This window comes from Panthera pardus, unplaced genomic scaffold (genome assembly GCF_024362965.1).
Source record: "Panthera pardus isolate Hobbes unplaced genomic scaffold, ASM2436296v1 HiC_scaffold_12, whole genome shotgun sequence".
NCBI lineage: Eukaryota > Metazoa > Chordata > Mammalia > Carnivora > Felidae > Panthera > Panthera pardus.
The window spans coordinates 9,252,663-9,273,624 of NW_026526677.1; the positions used below are offsets into that span (position 1 = coordinate 9,252,663).

Genomic DNA, 20,962 nt, shown 5'->3' on the forward strand with positions numbered 1-20,962 from the left:
GTGGGCGCGGCCATCTTAGAAGCAAAACCTGCCCCTTCGCGGGAACTGGGGCCGAGCTCCTCCCCTCCGTTACTGAGTTCCTGCTGTCTGCGACTGCCCTCAAGATCCCTTCCTAAGAGCCGCCCTGTTCGGTCTGTTTTCATTTTCATTTGCGTTCAGTGCTTTCGCGCGCGCGCGCGGGGGTGTGAGTGCTTTCCGTGGCCCCCTGAGTGTCTGTTGTAACTAAATTCTTCCACTCGAGACGCTCTCTTGCGCCCGCCATCCCCCCAATCCAGGCGGTCTCCGATCCTAGACGGTGCCTAAACTGATTTGACTAGCCCTATTCCTTGGGTATGGCAAGCCTTTCACCTGCCGTACACAGTCCCAGATCTACAGATTGATGATCCTCTCCCCAAGAACGCTAACACAGGAGCTGTCCTCTGAGACTCTGGATGACTTTATTCTTCAAATGGCTTTACCCTTCTGATAGCTCCAGGTGAGACTGAGAGCAAGCACCCGGCCCATCCCTCTCTCCATTGTCTGAGCGGGTCACAGAGAGAAGCCGGCAGGACGCTGGCAGTCGGACGGCCCTTCTGGGGACGGAGCTAAGGGGGCTCCCCTAGTCAGGGGGTACTTGGGGTCGGCCGAAGTGGGCGAGGAAATGGGGTCGACAGATAGGTGACGGAGAGCCTTGTGCTTCAGATAACCTCACAGGGTTGGACAAGGGCTAGGGATGGGATGCAGGGACCCTCAGGGGCTCACGACAGTTACTGACCTAAGGAAGGGCCTAGGAGAAGGAAAGGTGAAGAGCTTGTGGGGAGGGACGGGGCGACTCAGAGGAGGGCACAGAAGAACTTCTTCTCCCGGAAGGGGTTCTCCGAAGTGGGCACAGGGGTGATGAGGGGATCCTCGCAGGCGTGGGCATCACAGTAAGTCATCAAGTCTGCTGCTGCCTTGGACACCTGGGACACAGCCAGGAGGGGAATGGTTAGCCAGATCCCCTGAGAGGGGCTGCAGCCTCCCTCCCCAAATGGGTTCTCTTTTGCCATCTCTAGGGCTCCTTAAGACAGTATTCTCTTCCCTCATTCCCGACAGCGGCCAGCGGCCAGGGGACGGCTGCCCTTACAGAACCGGAGACTCCTCCCCTGATGGCAGGGAGTCAAGGAAAGAAAACCTCTCTTAACCTGAGGTTTGGGGACCTACAGCACAAGTGGGCCAACTAATAGGATCCAGGGTCCACCCACCTTTATCCGGCACAAGCTGGCTTCAATCTTAAGCTGTTCCACCATCTTGCGGGCTTGCCCAATACTCATAGTGCTGTTCACAGGGGTCTCCCCTTTCATCCTGGAGAAAAGAGAGGGATAGCTCGGAGCATAATGGAGGTGGGTGGGTGCTGCCTAATCTTCTCTGAAGACCCCCCCTCCCATGTTCATTTTTCATCTGCCTTTACAAGGCTGGGGTCATGTGGCCCAGTATTTTGTTTCTTGAATCTCCATCCTCCAGGGGCCTTTCCCATCCCTGTCTTCCCAGGCTAAGGAAATGGAGAAGGTGGGATGAGATACCCCCCCCCCCCACCACCAAATTCCCACACGACCTGGGCCACAGATCATTAAACATACAAATGATTTAAGGCTTTTTGGCTCTTCCAGCCATGTGTTCCCAGCTCTGGAAGCCTCAACCAGCAAGAGCCCCGCCCTGTTGAGGAGGGCACGTAACCCCCACCTGCCCCCTTGAGCCCCAACGGGAGAAAAGCAGGATGCTCCCTACTCACCTGAAGCCACAGGCAGTGTGGCAGCCCTGGGGAGTAGTCAGTGGGGTGCACAAAACCTGCCTGAGATGGGTGCCCCACCTTGCAGGGAGTTGCCGCTGAAAGTATCTGCTGCAGCAGCCGAAGCAGCTGACACAAAGAAGGCCACTGGGGAGGGTCGGGGCAGAGGTCCGTCGAGGGCTGGACCCAGTTCCTGAAGCTCCAGCACTGCCCAGACGCTGGTACCTGAAGGATGAAGGATGCTAGAAGGAGCTGCTCGGATACTGGAGCATACCAACTGCCCGGCCAATGGGGGAGCCTGGCTGCTGACTGCAGCCCCTACGCACACCCCCACTGTTACCGGTCTCTCTTAGCTGCCCTTCCCCCATTGCAGGCATTCTGAGTCTGGGCTACGAAGGAGCTGGAAGGAGCTGAGGCCCAGGCCGACTCTCCTCCCCCCCCCCCTTTAAATGGGGTGGTCTGGACCTGTGACATCCCCTGCAGTGGAGTCAGTACTGGCTGCGGGGGACCCTGCTCATTTGAAAATCTGACATCAGCTGGGCAGTCGCCCTCCCCTCCTCCCGCCTCCCTCCGCTCTGACATAGCATGTAGTACCTGAATCTTCTTGTCTTTCCCAGGGACCCTCCATTCCCTATACCCAGGAAAATGTGATGAGCTACAGGTAACCAGCTTCTAGATCACCAACCAGTTCATATTCTAGCCACAAGTGATTCGAATGGAAGATCCAGGGGCGACAAGGGACGTCAGGAAGATGCCTAAAGAACAAGAAGCTGGGGGGAAAGAGGTGTGCAGATACCAGATCAAAGAATCGGACAAAGAAGAGGTAGGGGGAATTGTGGGGAGAGTCATTGGGTGTTTATTGAAACAGATGGGCTTCCTGGGTGGGTTTGGGGTGGGGGGAATTGGTTTGATAGAATACTTCCCAGACCTGCAGAGCTGTGCTTGGTGCTGTGTGGAATGCAAAGACGTACACCGACCTTACCCTCTGAGGGATGTTATTCGGGGTGAAGAGGCATGTACAAAATAGAAGGTACCGTCTGCCAAGATCTAGTCTAGATTGGTGCGCTGTGGGGACTCTGAGGGAGTCTAGTTAGGGTCAGAGGAGGTCGATCCCAAATGCTGGAGACAAAACACGGAGCTGATATACTATCACAGCTGTGAATAGGGGCCAGCCGGCCAGCCGGCAGTGCCCTCCGCCTAGGACGCCTACAGGTGCAAGGAGCTGTAGGCGACAAAAATCAGCGCCAGCTGGATAACCGCCTCTTTCCCCCTTTGCGGGGTTTAAATGGCCGGTGGTGAAGGTGGGCGGAGGGCCGGTCTGAGGGGGGATGCTGCTGACTCATAGCATGCCGTGGGGGCAAATCTTGAGGCCTGAAGGAAGGCGCTTGTCCTCTTTGGTTTGGGTAACCCACCGCAGGGAGAGACTCTGCGCGGAGCGCGAGGTGGGAAACCCGCCGCCCGGCAGACCCCGCCCCTTGCGCCGGGCTCCTCCCCTGAGTGAGGTCCCGCCTCCCGGGGCCGCAAAGGCGGCCGGCGGGAGGGGGCGGAGCTTCCACGGGAGGCGGAAGTCTCTTGTCGCCGTTGCCCCGGCAGCCCGCGAGCTGGTGAGTCTGCAGAGCTGCGGCGGCGGGCGGGCTGGTTTCCCTGGGGGCGCGGTTCGGTGGGGGCTCCGGGCGCCGCGCCCACCGCCAGCCGGAAGGGGTGGTGGCGGGGAGCGGCCGTTGGCTGCAGGACTCCCGGCCTGGCGTGGAGGGCGGCCCTGTCCGGGAGCGAGCGCAGTTGTGCGCTCGGGAGAGGAGAAACTCGGGAGACAGTTCTGACGGCACTTAGGCAGCTGGCTCTCAGTGCGGCTGTACGACCTTAGGCAAGTCGCGCAGCCTCTCCGTGCAGCCACCTCGCAGTGTGGACTCCGTGTCATCACGTGTGTAAAAGCCTTTTAAGGTGCTCGTTTTATGTATATTATATATTGCTATGGATGAGTGTCAAGGTAGCCTGTCCCAGAATCAGGTGTCCAGAGGACAAATTCAGCGAAGTTGTTCTGTCACTGGGGGTGAAGAAAGCACAGTGAAAGAAAGGGAAGGGATAATTGGTTGGGAAGCGTAGCCATTTGGAGAAAAGCCATATGAAACAAAGTCTATGCTGTGTCTGTCCAGCTATCTCTGGTTCCTCCAAGCCAGTCCAGTAAACTTGTCCTTGTTGTCTCCACCATCCCTGGGGAAAGAGCCATTTTTCCCCCCTCTCCGTCTTTTTCCAGGAACCACCAGCTTCTTCATCCCATGGCCAGGGGTGGCGTCCAAGTGACCGAGCAGCTAAGAACTCAAAGCCTGAACCTGGGGCCAGACACTCCGCACTCCCTGCCATGGTCAATGACCCACCAGTACCCGCCTTGCTGTGGGCCCAGGAGGTGGGCCACGTCTTGGCGGGTCGTGCCCGCAAGCTGCTGCTGCAGTTTGGGGTGCTCTTCTGTACCGTCCTTCTCCTGCTCTGGGTGTCTGTCTTCCTCTACGGCTCTTTCTACTATTCCTACATGCCGACAGTCAGCCACCTCAGCCCTGTGCATTTCTACTACAGGTGAGAGGGGTCTTCTCCTGAAGTGGAGTCATCCTTTGAGAGAATTGCTGTTAGGGCCCTTAGAGCTTATTCAGTTCAACCCCCTCATTTACAGAGGAGAACATTGGAGCCCAGTGTGTTTATATGATTTCTTACCTTCCACAGCCCAAGGCTGAGGGAGCTCTGGGTTGGTAGTGCTCTGAGGTCCTAGCTCTACCTCTGGTTACTGAAATCTTTGATTAAAAAGAAGGAAAAAAAAAATCCCTCTTTTAGGCTGTCACTGTGTGGGTCTGTTCTGTTTGGGTTGGATCAGACCTCTCTCAGGGCCGCTCTAGACCTCTTAGCCAACCACATCCCTCGAGTCATCTCAGAACTAAGCTAGCCTTCAGTAAAGAACGTATTAGGAAAGCAACAAGTTGCCTTCCTCCCCCTCCTGATAATCCTGCACAATAGAGATTATGCAAGCACAAAGTGACTAGGTACCTAAAGTCCCAGAGTCCTGCTTCTTGCCTGGGACTTCAGTTCCTTCTGATTTTACGGGCCTTAACCAAATCATCTCCCCTTCTCTTAACATGGGCCATAGGACTAATCTAGAGATGCTGACAAGGACATTGTTATCAATGGTCCAAAGTCATTTTCCCCCTCCCCCGTCTTGAGTCCCTGATCATGAACTGTAATTTCTAAGTCAGAGCTGTTTAAACTTTTAGGAGGCATAGATCTCATGAAAGCTATGGCCCTTTCTGCTATAAAAACATGTATGCAAGGGAGTATCTGTCTGGCTCAGTCAGGAGGGCATGTGACCCTTGATCTCAGGGTCATGAATTCAAGCCTTATGTTGGGTGTAGAACTTACTTAAAGCTTATACAGACATCTGTATATATGTGTGTGTATATATATATATATATATATATATATATATATATATGCATACACATATGTATATATGTATGTGTGTATATATATATGTATATATACATATGCACACCCATGTATAATTTTGCTTACAAGTTGGAGGGGTGTGTCAGCCTCTTTAAGACCATCTGTGGATTCCTTGGGAGGACTTTCCTCAAATTAGGCCCCAGGCCAGAACTACTAAATCAGACTCTGGGGCTAGGACCCAGAAATCCGCATTTTTATGAAGCTCTCCAAGTGGGTCTTTAGAAACATTTGAGTCTGAAACCGTTCAACGAAGTGTCCATGGAGTCCTGCTTAAGAATTTCCACTCTAATGAGAGGAGATGAGCTGAGGTGGCAGGAAGAGAAAGAATCATTCAGGTGTCTTGAATCTCCTGGCTGCATTTCTTCTCCATCTCTCTCTGACAGAGAGAAGGGTGCCTGTTCTGGAAGAAGGGATGGGGGACAAGAGGGAGCCCTAGGGGCCCAAGGAAGTGTACAGACAGGTAAGGCAGACCCTCTTAACTTAGCAGAGTATCATCCCCATTCTCATCTAGGACTGACTGTGATTCCTCCACCTCCTTACTCTGCTCCTTCCCTGTTGCCAATGTCTCGCTGGCTAAGGGTGGACGTGATCGGGTGAGTATGGGAGCTGAAGAGAGGTTTCATTAGAGCTCTGAAGACTTGAAATCGGAGGGCTTGAAAAAGACCTGGTGAGCAGGGATTGAGCAATGGAGACTAAGAGGAAGGCTCTCAAGGAAAAGGAGGTTAAAGGAAAAGTAAAATCTGAAGCGTGTGGATGTTCCTGCTGCAGATGTTAGCGATGCTCTCTCAGATTATTTCAGACAAGCTCTAGCTATTAGATGTGTTTTAGACCTCAGTGAATGTGAATCAACCAATCAGCTATGTCACTGGACTGGGATGGAAACCACCCAAGCGTTTTGAAAGCCTGTATGTAAGATTATGAAACTGTTGACAAATATGTGTAACCTGCCGTTACAAAGGGTACTGTGCCAGGAGATGGGCCACGTGCCGGTATGACTTCAACAAACCCAGAATCCCTGGGAAATGCAGAATTGGGGTGCATCTATTTATATTAGGCAAGCTGGTGGAGGCTCTGAAAAGCGTAGGCTCCCTGAACACTTCAAAAGGACCTTTGGAGCATCAACATTGTTTTTGATGACCAGAGTGTTTTGAGTCGTTAGCAACATAATTAGTAATAATCAGTGGTCAAACTTACTAAGAACTTTATTTAATGTTTATTTATTTTGAGAGAGCAAGCCAGGGAGGGACAGAAAGGGAGGGAGGGAGGGAGGAGGAGGAGAGAATATGAATCTGGAGAGAGAGAGAGAGAGAGAGAGAGAGAATGAATGAATATGAATCCCAAGCAGGCTCCACGCTCAGCACAGAGCCCAACCCAGGGCTCAATCTCATGAACCGTGAAATCATGACCTGAGCCAAAATCAAGAATCAACTGCGTGCCTAATTGACTGAGCCACCCAGGTGCCCCTGGAAAGTGTCTTTTTTTTTTTTAATTTTTTTAACGTTTTATTTATTTTTGAGAGAGGGAGAGACAGAGCATGAACAGGGGAGGGTCAGAGAGAGGGAGACACAGAATCTAAACAGGCTCCAGGCTCTGAGCTGTCAGCACAGAGCCCGACGCGGGGCTCGAACCCATGGACCGCGAGATCAGGACCTGAGCCGAAGTCGGCCGCTTAACCGACTGAGCCACCCAGGCACCCCGGAAAGTGTCTTTTAAAAGTGGTTCTTGAGAGGACACTGACTTACACAGGATAGAAATAAATGGTCACTCTGAAGGGAGGAGTGTAAGCATTAGCATCTGGGGTCCCCTGGGATTGGTGTTTAGCCTGGACTTGTTTGACAATACAATAACCTGGGAGATTGCGTATCCTTTCCCTCCTTCCAGTCAACCGCCAGGTAGCCATACACTATCAAGAACACTTACCTTGGGTCCCAGGTGAGTGGGTCCCAAATGGAAGATTTCAAAGTAGTGAGGTAGAATGTTGGATGTTGCAAGGCAGAGATTTCTCATTTTAATCCTGCCGGGAAAGGAGTTTGGAGATCATGACAGAGTCGTCTGTGAAGGCATTGATTCAGTGTGCTTCTGTGGCTCAAAATAATAATAAATGGAATACATTGAGAAGGAATTAGAAACAAAGCCACAGAACATCTGCACCTGAAATGGTGCATACAGTCGTGTGGCTGTCCATTGTGGAGATCCGCATGGTGACTCAGAGAGCCTAAAACAATTGTGTGTGAGGCTGCTGGATGAGGAAGGAAGGGAAAGATGAAGGGTGAGGGGATGTCAATATCAGGGACTCCAATCAGGGTAGTCCCTGGTAATTAAAGCGGGTTGATCATTTCGTTCATTATATAAAGTAGCAGAGTGTAAGATACAGATTCTGCATTTCAGAAGAAGTTGTGAAGGATTGGAGGGAGAGGCTCAAAGTAGACCTTTTAAGGAAGGGTGATTGTTGGGTGGGAAAGGAGGAACAGGAGGGGAATCTGCCCATCAGGCAGACAGGTGTGAACAAAGGTGTGGAGTCATTCTCAAGATTCTGACATTCAATTCCGTGGATCGATCCCATTGGAGGAGATGATGTTTATTTAGACGGAATTACTAGTTTAAAAACATCTATATGGGACTCCTGGGTGGCTCAGTCGGTTAGGCGTCTGACTTCAGCTCGGGTCTGATCTCACCGTTTGTGAGTTCCGGCCCCACATCGGGCTCTGTGCTGACAGCTCAGAGCCTGGAGCCTGCTTTAGATTCTTTGTCTCCCTCTCTCTCTGCCCCTCCCCGACTCACACTCTGTGTGTCTCTTTCTCTCAAAAATAAATAAGCTTTAAAAAAATAATAAAAAATAAAAACATATATGAAACAGCTTTATTGAGCTATAACTCACATACTATACAATTCACCCATTTACAATCTATAGTTCTGTCGTTTCTAGCGTATGCAGACTTTAAGCAACCAGCACAATTTTAGAGCATTTGAATCACCCCAAAAAGAAACTCCTACCCATAAGCTTGGAGTCACTCTATTTCCCTCCAACCCACCCTGAGAACTACGTACTATAATGTTGCAAAGAATTCAGTGAAGCAGCTGGCTTCATCAGGCCTCTTCTGGGGGCTAGGAATGTCATGGAATCCATTTTTTTTTTTTTTTCCAACAGATAGTACTTCATTCTGAAAAGCAGAATCTGTATAAAAAAGGACTTTGAGAAGTAGTTTTCCACGTTTTACCTTAGTGATAGTGCTCAACACACCCTCAATCATATCTGGATTTTGGAGGCGATTCACTATGGGTTGGGTTTTGGTTTTGGTTTTTTTAAATTCATTCCCTTTGGGGGTCCCTGGATGGCTCAGTCGGTTAAGTGTGCCACTTCGGCTCAGGTCATGGTCTCACGGTTTGTGAGTTCAAGCCCCACATCAGGCTGTCTGCTGTCAGCACAGAGCCTGCTTCAGATCCTCTGTCTCTCTTTCTGCCCCTCCCCCGTGCTCGCTCTCTCTCTCAAAAAAAAAAAAAAAAAAAAAAATCCGTTCCCTTAAATACAGAAACTTTACTCTTGCCCCTGTGATTCTTGTATATGCACCCTGAGGTCATGCTACAGCTGAGAGCTGAATAAAGGGTTAGAAGAGTACAGGAATGGTCAGGAAAAACTAGGGTATGTTTGGTGGCAAATCTTTAGCTTTTTGAGGTTAATCCCAATGAAGACGCCTTCCCACTGTGAGTCTCAGGGTTCTACCAAAAGAAGCCAGGTAAGGACCCAGAGTGACACAAAGATGATCTGGAGTGACAGAGCCTGAGAGGTGGCTCGGGAGTTGGTGCTTGGTTAATTAATAATATAAGTGAAGGCGGGCTGGGCCCAGGGGGATGGCCTCACGGGGACAGAGGCCTGAGTCACAGATGGCCCAGTTGGCAACAGGATGGTTCACTTTTGGAAAAGAAATGTGTGACGCAGCCTTTCTCAGAACAGAGCAGAGAGCGGTTTAGCCAAAGCATAGGATGCCGAAGCTCTCCGAAGTAGGAGGGACCTGGCCACCACAAGGGGGCAGCACCCTCCTGGGATGAGAGCCCTGAGAGGCCTGCTCCGCTAACCAGGGAGATTGTGGCCCTATTCGGAGGGATGGGGGGAGGTGGAACAGAGACCGTACAATTAAAAACAAAATTTTTTGAAGAGAGATGGGGGCTACCTTGGGCAGGTGCTGATGTATGGACAGCCGTACCGCGTCACCTTAGAGCTTGAGCTGCCAGAGTCCCCTGTGAATCAAGACTTGGGCATGTTCTTAGTCACCATTTCATGCTACACCAGAGGTGGCCGAATCATCTCCACTTCTTCACGCTCCGTAAGTGTCCGTGGCCTATCTGGGAGGGTGTGGCGATGACAGCGGATGGCAGAATATCTGGGTAGGGTTCCAGGAGAAAACATCCTAGCTCTGGAGGTCACAGACACATCAGAATCGGGAAGAGGAGTCAGTTTACCAAGCCAGACAGACACCCCAGGTATCTGATGAGCACGTCCAGCTTTGGGGCAAAGCCTGAAGAGGGGAGCCAAAATGGGCTTCTTTAGAGCCCGGCGGATGTCTGCTGGCATTCTGTCTCAGAAACCTACTAGCTGAGAGGCTACTTCTTTAACTCCTTGGTTACAAAGCCTTATTAACTGGGTATGAAAGTAATGGTCCCATAGCGAGACCAGTTAGGGTTTAGCACATGGTGGGCGTGCAATAAATATTAGACTCCATTCTTTTTTTTTTTTTTTTTTTTTAATGTTTAGTTTTGAGAGAGAGAGAGAGAGAGCAAGCAGGGGAGGGGCAGAGAGAAAGGGAGACACAGACTCCGAAGTAGGCTCCAGGCTCTGAGCTGTCAGCACAAAGCCCGACACGGGGCTCGAACTCACGAACCGTGATATCATGACCTGAGCTGAAGTCGGCTGCTTAACCGACTGAGCCACCCAGGCCCCAAGACTCCATTCTTAACATGAACTGACAACAGAGCCACGTGATGAAGCGTATCTCTGAATGTCTACACGGGGAAAAATGCTTCAGCTGGAGCACTGGAACGTAGGGTCTATTCTGGATCGTAGAACTGCGTGGGGGAAAGATCAGAGACAGTGTTGGGCTTAACCCATGAAGTTCTTAGAAGAGGGACCTTTGTTGCGCTGGAATGGAGACGTGGATTGAGGAGAGGAGGGATGTTACTCAAGCAGTTGGAATGATTGGGCCAAGGCTTGTTTGGGGGGGGTGGGGGCATGGTAGGAAGTGGAAATGAGGGAGCAGGGGACCCGAGGAAGGTTGAGGGGTTGGTAGGGCGGCGGCAGTCTGGGGGTACCCATCCCCAACCTCTCCCCTCCTCGCCCTGGCTCCGGCAGGTGATGTTGCATTACCGCTCAAACCTGCTCCAGATGCTTGACACACTGGTCTTCTCTAGCCTCCTGCTGTTTGGCTTTGCAGAGCAGAAGCAGCTCCTGGAGGTGGAGCTCTACCCGGAATACAGAGAGAACTCGGTAAGGGGGGCAAAGGAAGACTAGAGACTGCTCTCCCCAGGAGCTCAGAGTTCTACCTGAGGAGCCTCTGGGCTCGGTCAGCAGGGGCGGCCACAGACGCCGCAAGTGGGGCTCAGATTGGGCTGGGAAGAGTGACAGCAGCAGGACCCCGGCCTGACGCCGCTCGCTGCCCCGCCCTCCGCAGTATGTGCCGACCACCGGCGCGATCATCGAGATCCACAGCAAGCGCGTCCAGATGTACGGAGCCTACCTCCGCATCCACGCCCACTTCACCGGGCTCAGGTGAGGAGCCGCTCGAGTGGGGGCCTCCGCAGCTCCCCTGGGGGCTGTCTTGGAGGGAAACTGCCTTGAACTTCCCCAGAAATGATTTCTGGGAAGCGGGGAGGCTGGTGCTTTCCAGTAACCGCTGCCCACTTCCTGCCTCAGGTACTTGCTGTACAACTTCCCGATGACCTGTGCCTTCATCGGCATCGCCAGCAACTTCACGTTCCTCAGCGTCATCGTGCTCTTCAGCTACATGCAGTGGGTGTGGGGGGGCATCTGGCCCCGCCACCGCTTGTCTCTGCAGGTCACGAAGGACCTCCTCTCTCCCCCTGCCCCGCCCCCCAACTTCATGATCCTTCTTTAACTGAGGGGCGGGCTGGGGCGTGTCATGGGGCTCGGGCGTTAGGGCCCAGATCACTGCGCGGGAAGCACACCCTTGCTGCTCACTAATTTCTCCTCCACAGGTAAACGTCCGGAAAAGAGACAGTTCCCGGAAGGCAGTGCAGCGAAGAATCTCTGCCCACCCTCCAGGTGGGCATGACGGTTGGGGAGCTGGGTGAGAGGGGACTCCCGTGTTATCCAGGGTGAAGCTTTAGGCCCCCCACAGCTGGGCTGAGGGTCAGAGGACAGGCTGGAGGAGGCGTCGCCTGGGTGCAGCCACCCTAGCCCTCCCCTGCCCTCTCCCCGCTCTGGAGGCACAGGGCCCCAAGGCCAGGAGGAGTCAACGCAGCTGTCAGACATCACAGAGGACTGCGGTGAGAGCCCTGAAGACCCGCCAGGGGCAGGTATGGTGGTGCCGCAGCTCTCCCATCCTCCTTCCTAACACCTCCTCAGGTGTCCCCTTCAGCCTCTTCCAGTCTGACCTCTGCGTTCCCCTTGTGGCTGCAGAGGGTCAGCTCTCGGAGGAGGAGAAACCCGATCAGCAGCCCTTGACTGGAGAGGAGGAGCTGGAGCCAGAGGCCAGTGATGGTGAGGGGCACTCGGCACAGGGGCCCAGGCGGAGTGGGGTGGCATGTGGGTAGGGGGGACATTATATTGGTTGGGGGAGAAGGGCCCCTGGTTGGTTAATTTCCGATTTAACTTTGTTTCTCCCTCCCCTGGCCCAGGTTCAGGCTCTTGGGTAGATGCAGCTTTGCTGACGGAGGCCAACCTTCCTGCCCCTGCCTCTGCCTCTGCCTCTGCCTCTGCCCCTGCCCCGGAGACTCTGGGCAGCTCTGAACCCTCTGTGGGCAATCTCCGACAGCGGCCCACCTGCTCTAGTTCCTGAAGAGAACGAGGCAGAGTCCCCACATTCCAGCCCTTTCCCACCTGCCTCCCTTCCCTTTCCTGTGGCTTCCCCCAATAAACTATTTTCATGCCAGCTGCTTCCCTGACTCCTTGAAATGGATTCAAGGCCATTGGAAATCCCGTGTTCCCCAGGCATCGTCCTTGCCACCCCGAATTGGAGGAGGTTGTCTTGTTGGGGGCTGCCGGTGGGGAAGGCCTCCAGACCCTGGACTGTTTTGGGTACAGCTGTTCCCGTTCACAAACCTAGGAAGTCCAAGGAGAGAAAACCTATCCTGCCCACTCCATCCACGTGATTCTTTCATCTCCCTCTGGGGAGGGGGATCATGTAGGGCGGGTCTGGAGAGCTGGGCTACATCATTCTGGCCTGTGCACCCCTCCCTTTCTCCGTCCATTGGGAGGCAGAAGACAGGAAATGACTGCCATGGATGTGGTATGATTTTTACCGAAACAGCATTTTGTAGCCCAGGCCCCATGCTGCCCACGGCTGTTTTCTTCTCTGATTCCAGCCAGGTGGCCCTCTGTTTCATGCTCCCCTCCTCACCCCTCCACATAACTTCAGCCTTTTGATTCTCAGCTCCTGGCTGCTTTCCACATTCCAATCCCCTTTCAGAACCCAGGCATCCCGGCCTCCAGATGAAACAGCTGCATGTGGCTCCCCCCCACCCCCTTCCCTGGCCCCGTGACTCAGGCCCTCTGAAGGGACCAGCCCGCTTCTTGGCATTCACGGGGATAGAGGGGGGGCTGGGGGAGGGGGGCTACGTGGTGACATCATAGTTGAAGGGTATAAAAGCTTCGAGCCAAAAGAGAATTGAAATTGAAGAGAAGACACTGACAAAACCTGACTGCGCAGCCTGTGCGCCTGGGGGCTCAGCCTCAGACCCAAAGACATCTGCTTGAAGATTTGAGCTGCCGCAAGACCCACCCACCGGTGAGAGGCTGCTGAGGGCCAGGGAAGAGTGGTGGGAGGTGGTTGGGGGGGGGGAGCAGGCAGGGACTGGAACTCCCTTGACAGGTGGAGAGGGTTCCAAGGTCCTTAGTTTCCCCTTCTGTTCCCTCTCCTCTCTCATTTCGGTCTCCTTTTGGGTTTTTGTGTCTGTCTCCCACCGATGATTGTTTTACTTAGATCTTTTCTCTGGGTGGCAGCTGGGAAATATTCCACCTTTCTTCCCCAGGCTGAATAAATCATTTCCTCTTCTTTTCCCCTCCAGCACTTTGCTTATTCATTAACTGTTTCTGGTACTTCGCACATGGCTGGTCACACACCCATGTGTCAGACTATATTTGGGGGTTTTTTTGTTTGCTTGTTTTTTTTGCCCAAAACCAAGTACATATCGCCTGTTCAGAAGTTGGTGGACAAATTAAGAGTGTCAGTCTCCTTTCCTCCTCTCTCTTGGTCTCCTCCTGGCCCCCAGCTGTGTTCCCCGTCCCTGGAGATTTTGTTGAGGGAAGGGCCCTAGAAGACATGGCGTCTGGGCAGTCTTGACCTATCCACCTCCTTCCCTTGCAGGCCCCATGCTGGGCTCTCCCTGTCTTCTGTGGCTCCTGGCTGTCACCTTCTCCTTGGTTCCCAGAACGCAGTCCTTGGCCCCTCAAGACCTTAAGGAAGAGGACAAAGATGAGACACCCCGGCCACGGCCTCCTTTGCGGGCCGTCCCCTGTGACTATGACCATTGCCGTCACCTTCAGGTGCCGTGCAAGGAGCTGCAGAGGGCTGGACCCAGGGCCTGCCTGTGCCCTGGGCTCTCCAGCCCCACGCAGCCGCCCGACCCTCCGCGCCTGGGAGAGGTGCACGTGGTGGCCGAGGATGGCAGCGCAGTGGTGCACTGGTGCGCCCCCTTCTCTCCGGTCCACCAATACTGGCTGCTGCTATGGGAGGGCAACGGGGCTCCCCAGAAGGGTCCCCCCCTCAACTCTACTGTCCGCAGAGCAGAACTGAAGGGCCTGAAGTCCGGGGGCGCTTACGTCGTTTGCGTGGTGGCTGCAAATGGGGCTGGAGAAAGCAGCGTGCCGCAGGCAGGTGGGGAGGGCCTCGAGGAGGTGGGTGGCCCTCCCTTCGGGCCCTGCAGGAGGCTGGCCGTGCCCCCCAGACCGCTTACCCTGGTCCACGTGGCTATCGGGGTGGGCACAGTGCTGGCCCTGCTGAGCTGCTCTGCTCTGGTCTGGCATTTCTGCCTGCGAGAGCGCTGGGGCTGCCCCCGCCGCCGGGTGGCCTCCCGACCCACAGCAGGGCTCTGAAGCAGCCTGGGGGCCTCTCAGGCCCAGCGGAGCCTAGGCTTAGGGAGCAGAGCTCGGCCTGGACTCCCTGGGAGGAGGCAGTTCCCACTGCTGCCCTGAGCAGCCTGGACAGCAGAGTCGGTGGCCAGGCACTCGGGCCCCAGCTGAGTCTCAGTGCTCAACCTGAGAGCTTGTTCAGGTCCCAGACTTTCTGTCCTGCTCCAGGCCAAGGTTTGGAACAGAGCAGAAGGCATTGGGAACTTTTTACTTAAAGGACCAGATAGTAAATGATTTAGGCTTTGCAGGTCCAGAGGACAAAAGCAAAGGTATTGCATAGGTACTTCCTTAGCCATGCGACAGTGTAAAAACAGAGAAACCATTCTTAGCACATGGGTCTGAGGAATCAGGCCCCGGCCACATTAGACCTGTTGGCTGTAGTTAGCCAATCGCAACCCCTGTCATACACCCTCAAAAGGGCTCTGGCGCATTGGTGGCCTCAATGGGATTTTGAGAACAAGCTGCTGCAGGATGGGAGTTTGGGGCAAGGCTATTCCCGCTGTTGCCTTTTGTTTAGATATCAAAGATGGGCACACCGGGGTCAGAATTCACCTGTGTCTGAAGTGGGTGAAAATGAATGGCTGACACAGGATGGAAAGAGGCACCTGCCTGAGCTGTTGTCTGGGACCCCCAACTCCAAGGGATGTCCCCCACTTCCCCTCAATTTGTGTTTATTGCACATCCACTGTACCAACATTAAAGGATATGTTAAAGGAAGACATTTGCATTTTTCATGATCCTTTTCATTTCCCTCCACACACCTATTTTTCAGCGTCGTGTGTCCTTTTTCCCCCCAGAGTAGTGTGTATTTTCGAATTTCTCTTTCACTTAACTGGATGTAGAAAAGTCTGGGATGGCTACAGAGTACAATCCTCGTTTTTGCTGGTCTTATAACTTTTAATTGTTGAAATAACATTTCTACGAGTTTCAAGCACTACTGAAGAATATAAAGGAAAGTTCCCCTTTTTCTCGGGAGGTAATCACCCCCTAGCAGAACAGTGCTTTGTTCAGTGCAAATGTTTTCTTTATTCACTAAAGGGATGACAGATAATGTTCCACAATGTTCCATGATTTGTGGCAAATTGTAACCTCCTTAGTTATGTCAAAGGCTGCATAACTTTCCATAGGACGATGCTCCTTAACTGACAGAAGTTGTCGCCCTTTAATGGAACATTTGTCTTCAGTGTTTGTTGTGATGTCTCTGTGTATCCTCACATGTTTGCATTTCTATAGGGTACTGACCTGGAAGTAGATGAAAGAACACAGTCCTACATAATTATGGATTTAAAAAAAATTACTGGACCTCTAGGATAAATTTAGAATACATTTGTTATCTATAATGCACTTGCCACACTGTAGTGAATACTTTGTCCCTTTTTTAATTTGCTTCCTGTATTTCCTCAGCATTTATTCATTTACAAATAACGAGGACCCACTCTCTCCTTACTCAAGACGTGCTTTGCAAGCATTCTTACTTACTCTTCACCGCATTATTACAAAAGACGGTGTCCCCTTTGAGGAGATGAGAAATTTGAGGTTCTAAACGGTTTGAGGCTACAAGTAAGGAGTTAGGATGCCCAGCTCCAAAGCTGATGTTCCCTCCACTATGGAGAGGCAACATAGCACAGTGGTGTAGTGAATGCATACTGCATGGGTTTGGATCCTAGCTTAGCTATTGACCAGCTTTGTGACATTTTTCTGTGTGTGTTTCCGGTGACTAGCAGTAGTATAATCAAATAGATTGTTGTGATGATTAAATATACATTAATTCTATAAAAGTCCAGGGCATATACTATCAATGTTAGTGACTTAGTATGACTCTGCCTCCTTATAAACATTCAAAGTGAGTTTACCTTAAGGGATCTAACAGCCCTTAGCGTGTAGGGCTAAGTAATCAACGAGGACTACACAGGGGAATAAATGCTTAAGGGGGTAAATACTGGAGCTGGGAGGTGGATGGGGGTTGCTCAAAGCAGGATTCCCTTAGAAAGCAAACCTGGGGTCCAGTCTGAAATTGGGAATTAACCAGTCCCACCAAAGAGGCAGGACAGCCCAGGCGGAGGGACTCGTAGGTGCAGGCGCCTGGAAAAGCAAGACGGCCTGTTTTGCAATCTGCACACATTACCAGCAAGTGGTGGGAGATGACGCTGCGCACTACCAACATGTACACAGCGCACTCCTGCCAGGTGCCTAAGGGAAGGGCTTATTGTTGTTATTCTCACTTTACAGAGGCCTCTAAACAAACAACAACAAGAACAAAAAACGGAGGAAGCCAGACTACTAAGCACTTGTTTCGTTCTAAGTGACTGGAGTGTCATGGAGAATATTTAAGCAGGGAGGTGATGACAGGATCACAGAGTTATGTTTTTGCAAAAGATCCCTCTGGCAGGCGAGCGGAGGATGGCTCAATTCCCCGGAGAGGATGAGTGGGTCAAAGAGTAGGAACATGTCTATGGCTCCCGATCAACAAGCCAAGTAACTTTCCAATTGGTTGCGCTCAGAGCTTGCCTCATTCCGCCCTTGGGTTTCAAAGCCGCACCACCCTTCTTCCCCACCGCTGCCGGCGTCCCAGTCGGGGGGGGGGAGGGGGTATCGCCTCCCCCGTCAGCGTCCTCGGATGCACCGCCCTTCCCCGCCCTCACGGGGCCCGGGCAGCGGAGGCGAGCCGGGCCTGTGTTTTCTGGCTCTCGGCGGCACCCGTCCACGTCCGCCCCCACGTGACCCAAACAGATCCGGGCACTTCCGCTTCCCCTCGGCTTTCTTCTCGTCAGTGTCCGCGGCGGGTCTAGAGCCGGGTAAGTAAGAGAACGCCCGGCTGGGACGTCGGGGGGCGGCACCGTGCGGCGGCTCGGGGGCGCCCCAGCGCTGACCTCCCTGCGCCCTCCTTCTCGCCCTCCTCCAGGTCCCCGCGGAAGCGGCGGTGGTGGCGCCATGGCGGAGCTGACGGCTCTGGAGAGTCTCATCGAGATGGGCTTCCCTAGGGGACGCGCGTAAGGGAGCCCCCTAACCCTGGCCCGCGGGGATCGCGGACCTGTCTGCGCCTTTCCCCCAGCCTGGTCTCAGGCTCCACGCCCCAGCCTGACCCGCACCATGGCTCGCGGGCGCTATTCACGGTGTTTCTGCCCCCAGGGAGAAGGCTCTGGCCCTCACGGGGAACCAGGGCATCGAGGCTGCAATGGACTGGTGAGCGCTCAGACCGGGTGGCAGGGGACTGGGGACTGCTGGAAGGGGCAGCCTCATTGTTAACGTCCCTCCCGACTTCCCCTGCCAGGTTGATGGAGCACGAAGACGACCCCGATGTAGACGAGCCTCTACCTACCCCCCTTGGACACGTCCTGGGACGGGAACCCACCTCCTCGGAGCCAGGCGGCCCTGAAGGTCCTGACTGAGAGACACAGTGTGATTATTCACGAGAGCTCGAGGAGCATGAACGGCCAGTAACACTGATTGCTTGTTTGTAGGAACCAGCTCTAACGCGGGAGAAGCCAAACCCGTTTTGAGTGAAGAGGAGAGACAGGAACAGACTAAAAGGTATAGTCACGAACAATGTCACATTTCTGAGGGTCACCTTCCACTTTTTCATGATGCACAAGTCTGATCAAAGAACCTGGAACTTTCCGTGTTCCCTCCGTCCTTCCTTGGCGGCTTTCTCTTTGTTTCTCTCACCTCTTTTGGGACGCGTGTTCCCTGATTTCATTTTGAATCCATTATGAACTCGCCTTCCCAATCTGTGTCCATTTCTCTTGAGCTCTTTCCTTTCTGCCACACAGGATGTTGGAGCTGGTGGCCCAGAAGCAGCGGGAGCGGGAAGAAAGAGAGGAGCGAGAGGCATTAGAACGGGAACGGCAGCGCAGGAAACAAGGGCAAGAGTTATCAGCTGCCCGACAGCGGCTACAGGAAGATGAGATGCGCCGAGCTGCTGAAGAGCGGAGGAGGGAAAAGGCTGAAGAGTTAGCAGCCAGGTCTGGGTGATGGGGATATTGGATACGAGAGGAGAAAGGAATCTAGATTTGCTTTGTCAGTGTCCGACCTACTTTCTTCTTGTCTGCATTCCAGACAAAGAGTCCGAGAAAAGATTGAAAGAGACAAAGCAGAGAGAGCCAAGAAGGTAGGTGATTGGGAAGACACTGGGGTCATGAAGTAGGTAGGCTAGTAGAAACCCTTTTCTAGCTTCAGAGGAAAAGGATGGGCGTAGTGTGTTTCTTTTAAAAGTGGGTGAGCCTGATCAGTGTTTTCCTTTGTCCTCCAGTATGGTGGTAGCATGGGTTCTCGGCCGTCACCACCAACAGAGCCAGGCCCTGTTCCCTCCTCTCCCAGCCAGGAGCCTCCCACCAAGCGGGAATATGACCAGTGTCGCATACAGGTACTGATTCTAATTCCTGTCTTGCTTCTGGGACCCCTTTGTCTACCTGGCTCAGAGCTTTTTTCAGTTATGTTCCCTCTGCCAAACCTCTCCCTTCTTTGTAAGTGACTTTTGAAATCCTACCTCCTCTACTCTTAGGAAAGATATCGCATTTCACTTGCTCTAGTCTTATTTAAATCCATACTTCTCTCTTACTCAGCAATTACCTTTTTAGTTGATCATGTTTTCATTTCGTTTATTACACAGCAACTTGCACGACGTGGTGTTTATCTAGAGGTTTTTGGGTGATCTTGTCTTTGTTAAAATGTGAGGAAGCTGGGAGCCTCTCTTCAGTGCTTAGTAAACCACAGCATAAGTGGTTGTTCATGAGGTGCTTTGAAGAGTAATTACGCCGGTCCAGTCTAACGGGAAGCAGGAGCCAACTTTGCAACTCTTCTTTTCCTTACTTGAGCACCTCACTCAGTTTTGACGCTCACAATACTGTGTTTCACGCTTGCCCTCTAGGTCAGGCTGCCAGATGGGACCTCACTGACCCAGACGTTCCGGGCACGGGAACAGCTGGCAGCTGTGAGGCTCTATGTGGAGCTCCACCGTGGAGAAGAGCCTGGAGGGGACCAGGACCCCGTGCAGTTGCTCAGTGGCTTCCCCCGGCGGGCCTTCTCAGAGGCTGACATGGAACGGCCTCTGCAGGAGCTGGGTATGACACGTGCGATCAGAAACAGGACTTGGGGGAGGGGAGGGGATGCCTGAGAAAGGAAGGAATGCCAGGGGAAGAGACTTTGGGGGGATGGTATGAAGCCAGAAATTTTGGGGGGCAAAGAGCAAGGATCTTTGAGGTCAAAGCTGTTTTCTCCCATCTTCAGGACTTGTGCCTTCTGCTGTCCTCATTGTGGCCAAGAAATGTCCCAGCTGAGAGGCCTTTATCCCACCATCCCTCTCTGACATCTTCATGTTTGATAGAGCACTGACATCTCCTTCCTAATAAATAGACCCTCTGAGTTCTGTATGTGCCTGACTCCTTCCTGAGTGGCTGGGAGGGACAAAACTGAGGCAGAGGGAGAAGTTACAGGGAAGGCATTTAAAGCAGACCTTATTTTTCATCTTCAGTTTCCATACAGAAACTTGATTACAATCTCTGGATCTTTCTTTTTGGGAAGTTAAGAGAAGTGTTGGGGGTAGAGTACGACGAGCAGCACAATTTGCTCCTATGGGTAAGGTAGTGCATAAGCCTGAGATCCTTACTTGTGTGCCTGCCTCTTTTTTTTTTTTTTTTTGGCACCCCCCCCCCCCCCCGCCCCGCCTTGACTTCTTGAAGCCAGCCTAGTTGCTTCCTGTAAAATAAGGATGATAGTACCTGTTAATTCATTGTTATGGGTATTACATAACGCTGATACAGGTGCTTTAGTGTAGTTCCCTGGCACTTAATAAGTTCCCAGTAAGTATTAGCTATTAAAGAGTAATTTGGGGGGCACCTGGGTGGCTCAGTCAGTTAAGCATCTGACTTCAGCTCAGGTCATGATCTCACAGTTCATGGGTTCAGGCCCCACATCAGGCTCTGTGCAGACAGCATGGAACCTGCTTGGGATCCTCTCTCCCTCTCTGCATCTCCTCAACTCGTGCGTGCTCGCTCTCTCAAAATAAATATATGTGTTAACAGAGATACGAAGGCAATTATCTGGGGTTGGTACAGTTATGCCACCTTTATTTGTATAACAGTTTTTATTTAATCTCTACACCCAGTGTGAGGCTTGAACTCACAACCCTGAGACTGAATGTCGTGGTCTCTTTCTGCCTACCAAGCCTGCCAGGTGCCCCCAATTATCCCATTTTAGAGACGGGGACACGAAAGAATGTGACTTATGGAAACCAACCCACCTGAGGAGCTTGACTCTAGGGCTCAGGCTCTGAACCTCCCAAGTTCCTTCATCACAGCCTCTCACTGCTGCTCTCATCCTCGTAGTCCCTCAAACAGCTGCTGACCTTTTCCCTCTCATTCCCCTGCTAGAAAGAGGCCACGGTTAAACCAAAGATCACACATAACAAGTGCATTTGGCTTAGGACT

General features: G+C 52.6%; 4 protein-coding genes across 11 annotated transcripts; 3 read left to right on the top strand and 1 right to left on the bottom strand.

Annotated features, from left to right (window-relative positions):
* BSCL2 (BSCL2 lipid droplet biogenesis associated, seipin) lies at window positions 1-12,339 on the top strand. Of its 8 annotated transcripts, none has more exons than XM_053899589.1 (12): window positions 1-131; window positions 2,365-2,570; window positions 4,002-4,318; window positions 5,748-5,829; window positions 9,415-9,558; window positions 10,581-10,715; window positions 10,900-10,997; window positions 11,142-11,283; window positions 11,444-11,510; window positions 11,675-11,764; window positions 11,868-11,948; window positions 12,086-12,339. In XM_053899589.1, exons 2-12 carry the CDS (start codon window positions 2,463-2,465, stop codon window positions 12,244-12,246), a joined length of 1,425 nt encoding a protein of 474 aa, XP_053755564.1. In that variant the 5' UTR covers window positions 1-131; window positions 2,365-2,462; the 3' UTR covers window positions 12,247-12,339. The 8 variants fall into 8 exon arrangements, with proteins under 8 accessions (XP_053755564.1, XP_053755563.1, XP_053755565.1 ...); XM_053899588.1 differs by lacking the exon at window positions 1-131 and adding an exon at window positions 141-475; XM_053899590.1 differs by lacking the exon at window positions 1-131 and adding an exon at window positions 2,216-2,234.
* GNG3 (G protein subunit gamma 3) lies at window positions 416-1,987 on the bottom strand. The gene is made up of 3 exons (XM_019414700.2): window positions 1,751-1,987; window positions 1,224-1,323; window positions 416-941 (listed from the first exon to the last, which is right to left on the bottom strand). Exons 2-3 carry the CDS (start codon window positions 1,320-1,322, stop codon window positions 813-815), a joined length of 228 nt encoding a protein of 75 aa, XP_019270245.1. The 5' UTR covers window position 1,323; window positions 1,751-1,987; the 3' UTR covers window positions 416-812.
* A 692-nt stretch (window positions 12,340-13,031) lies between the features above and the next one.
* On the top strand, window positions 13,032-15,254 carry LRRN4CL (LRRN4 C-terminal like). Its single transcript, XM_019414696.2, has 2 exons — window positions 13,032-13,194; window positions 13,774-15,254. Exon 2 carries the CDS (start codon window positions 13,779-13,781, stop codon window positions 14,499-14,501), a length of 723 nt encoding a protein of 240 aa, XP_019270241.2. The 5' UTR covers window positions 13,032-13,194; window positions 13,774-13,778; the 3' UTR covers window positions 14,502-15,254.
* Window positions 15,255-17,208: 1,954 nt separating this feature from the next.
* On the top strand, window positions 17,209-19,906 carry UBXN1 (UBX domain protein 1). The gene is made up of 10 exons (XM_019414695.2): window positions 17,209-17,332; window positions 17,440-17,527; window positions 17,667-17,720; window positions 17,809-17,915; window positions 17,999-18,068; window positions 18,308-18,499; window positions 18,594-18,645; window positions 18,787-18,900; window positions 19,405-19,597; window positions 19,764-19,906. The coding sequence occupies exons 2-10, from the start codon at window positions 17,469-17,471 to the stop codon at window positions 19,811-19,813; spliced, it is 891 nt and encodes a 296-aa protein (XP_019270240.2). The 5' UTR covers window positions 17,209-17,332; window positions 17,440-17,468; the 3' UTR covers window positions 19,814-19,906.
* Window positions 19,907-20,962: the final 1,056 nt, after the last annotated feature.

What these genes read in the sequence shown, in the direction of transcription:
- GNG3 (XM_019414700.2), bottom strand. Translation starts at nt 1,322, where the DNA reads ATGAAAGGGGAGACCCCTGTGAACAGCACTATGAGTATTGGGCAAGCC. An exon ending in CCAGCTTGTGCCGGATAAAG is followed by an intron (nt 942 to 1,223) that starts GTGGGTGGACCC and finishes GCTGTGTCCCAG; the next exon opens with GTGTCCAAGGCAGCAGCAGA.
- BSCL2 (XM_053899589.1), top strand. Translation starts at nt 2,463, where the DNA reads ATGGAAGATCCAGGGGCGACAAGGGACGTCAGGAAGATGCCTAAAGAA. An exon ending in AAGAATCGGACAAAGAAGAG is followed by an intron (nt 2,571 to 4,001) that starts GTAGGGGGAATT and finishes GTCTTTTTCCAG; the next exon opens with GAACCACCAGCTTCTTCATC. An exon ending in CCTGTGCATTTCTACTACAG is followed by an intron (nt 4,319 to 5,747) that starts GTGAGAGGGGTC and finishes ATTCTCATCTAG; the next exon opens with GACTGACTGTGATTCCTCCA.
- LRRN4CL (XM_019414696.2), top strand. Translation starts at nt 13,779, where the DNA reads ATGCTGGGCTCTCCCTGTCTTCTGTGGCTCCTGGCTGTCACCTTCTCC.
- UBXN1 (XM_019414695.2), top strand. Translation starts at nt 17,469, where the DNA reads ATGGCGGAGCTGACGGCTCTGGAGAGTCTCATCGAGATGGGCTTCCCT. An exon ending in ATCGAGGCTGCAATGGACTG is followed by an intron (nt 17,721 to 17,808) that starts GTGAGCGCTCAG and finishes TTCCCCTGCCAG; the next exon opens with GTTGATGGAGCACGAAGACG. An exon ending in ATGACCAGTGTCGCATACAG is followed by an intron (nt 18,901 to 19,404) that starts GTACTGATTCTA and finishes CTTGCCCTCTAG; the next exon opens with GTCAGGCTGCCAGATGGGAC.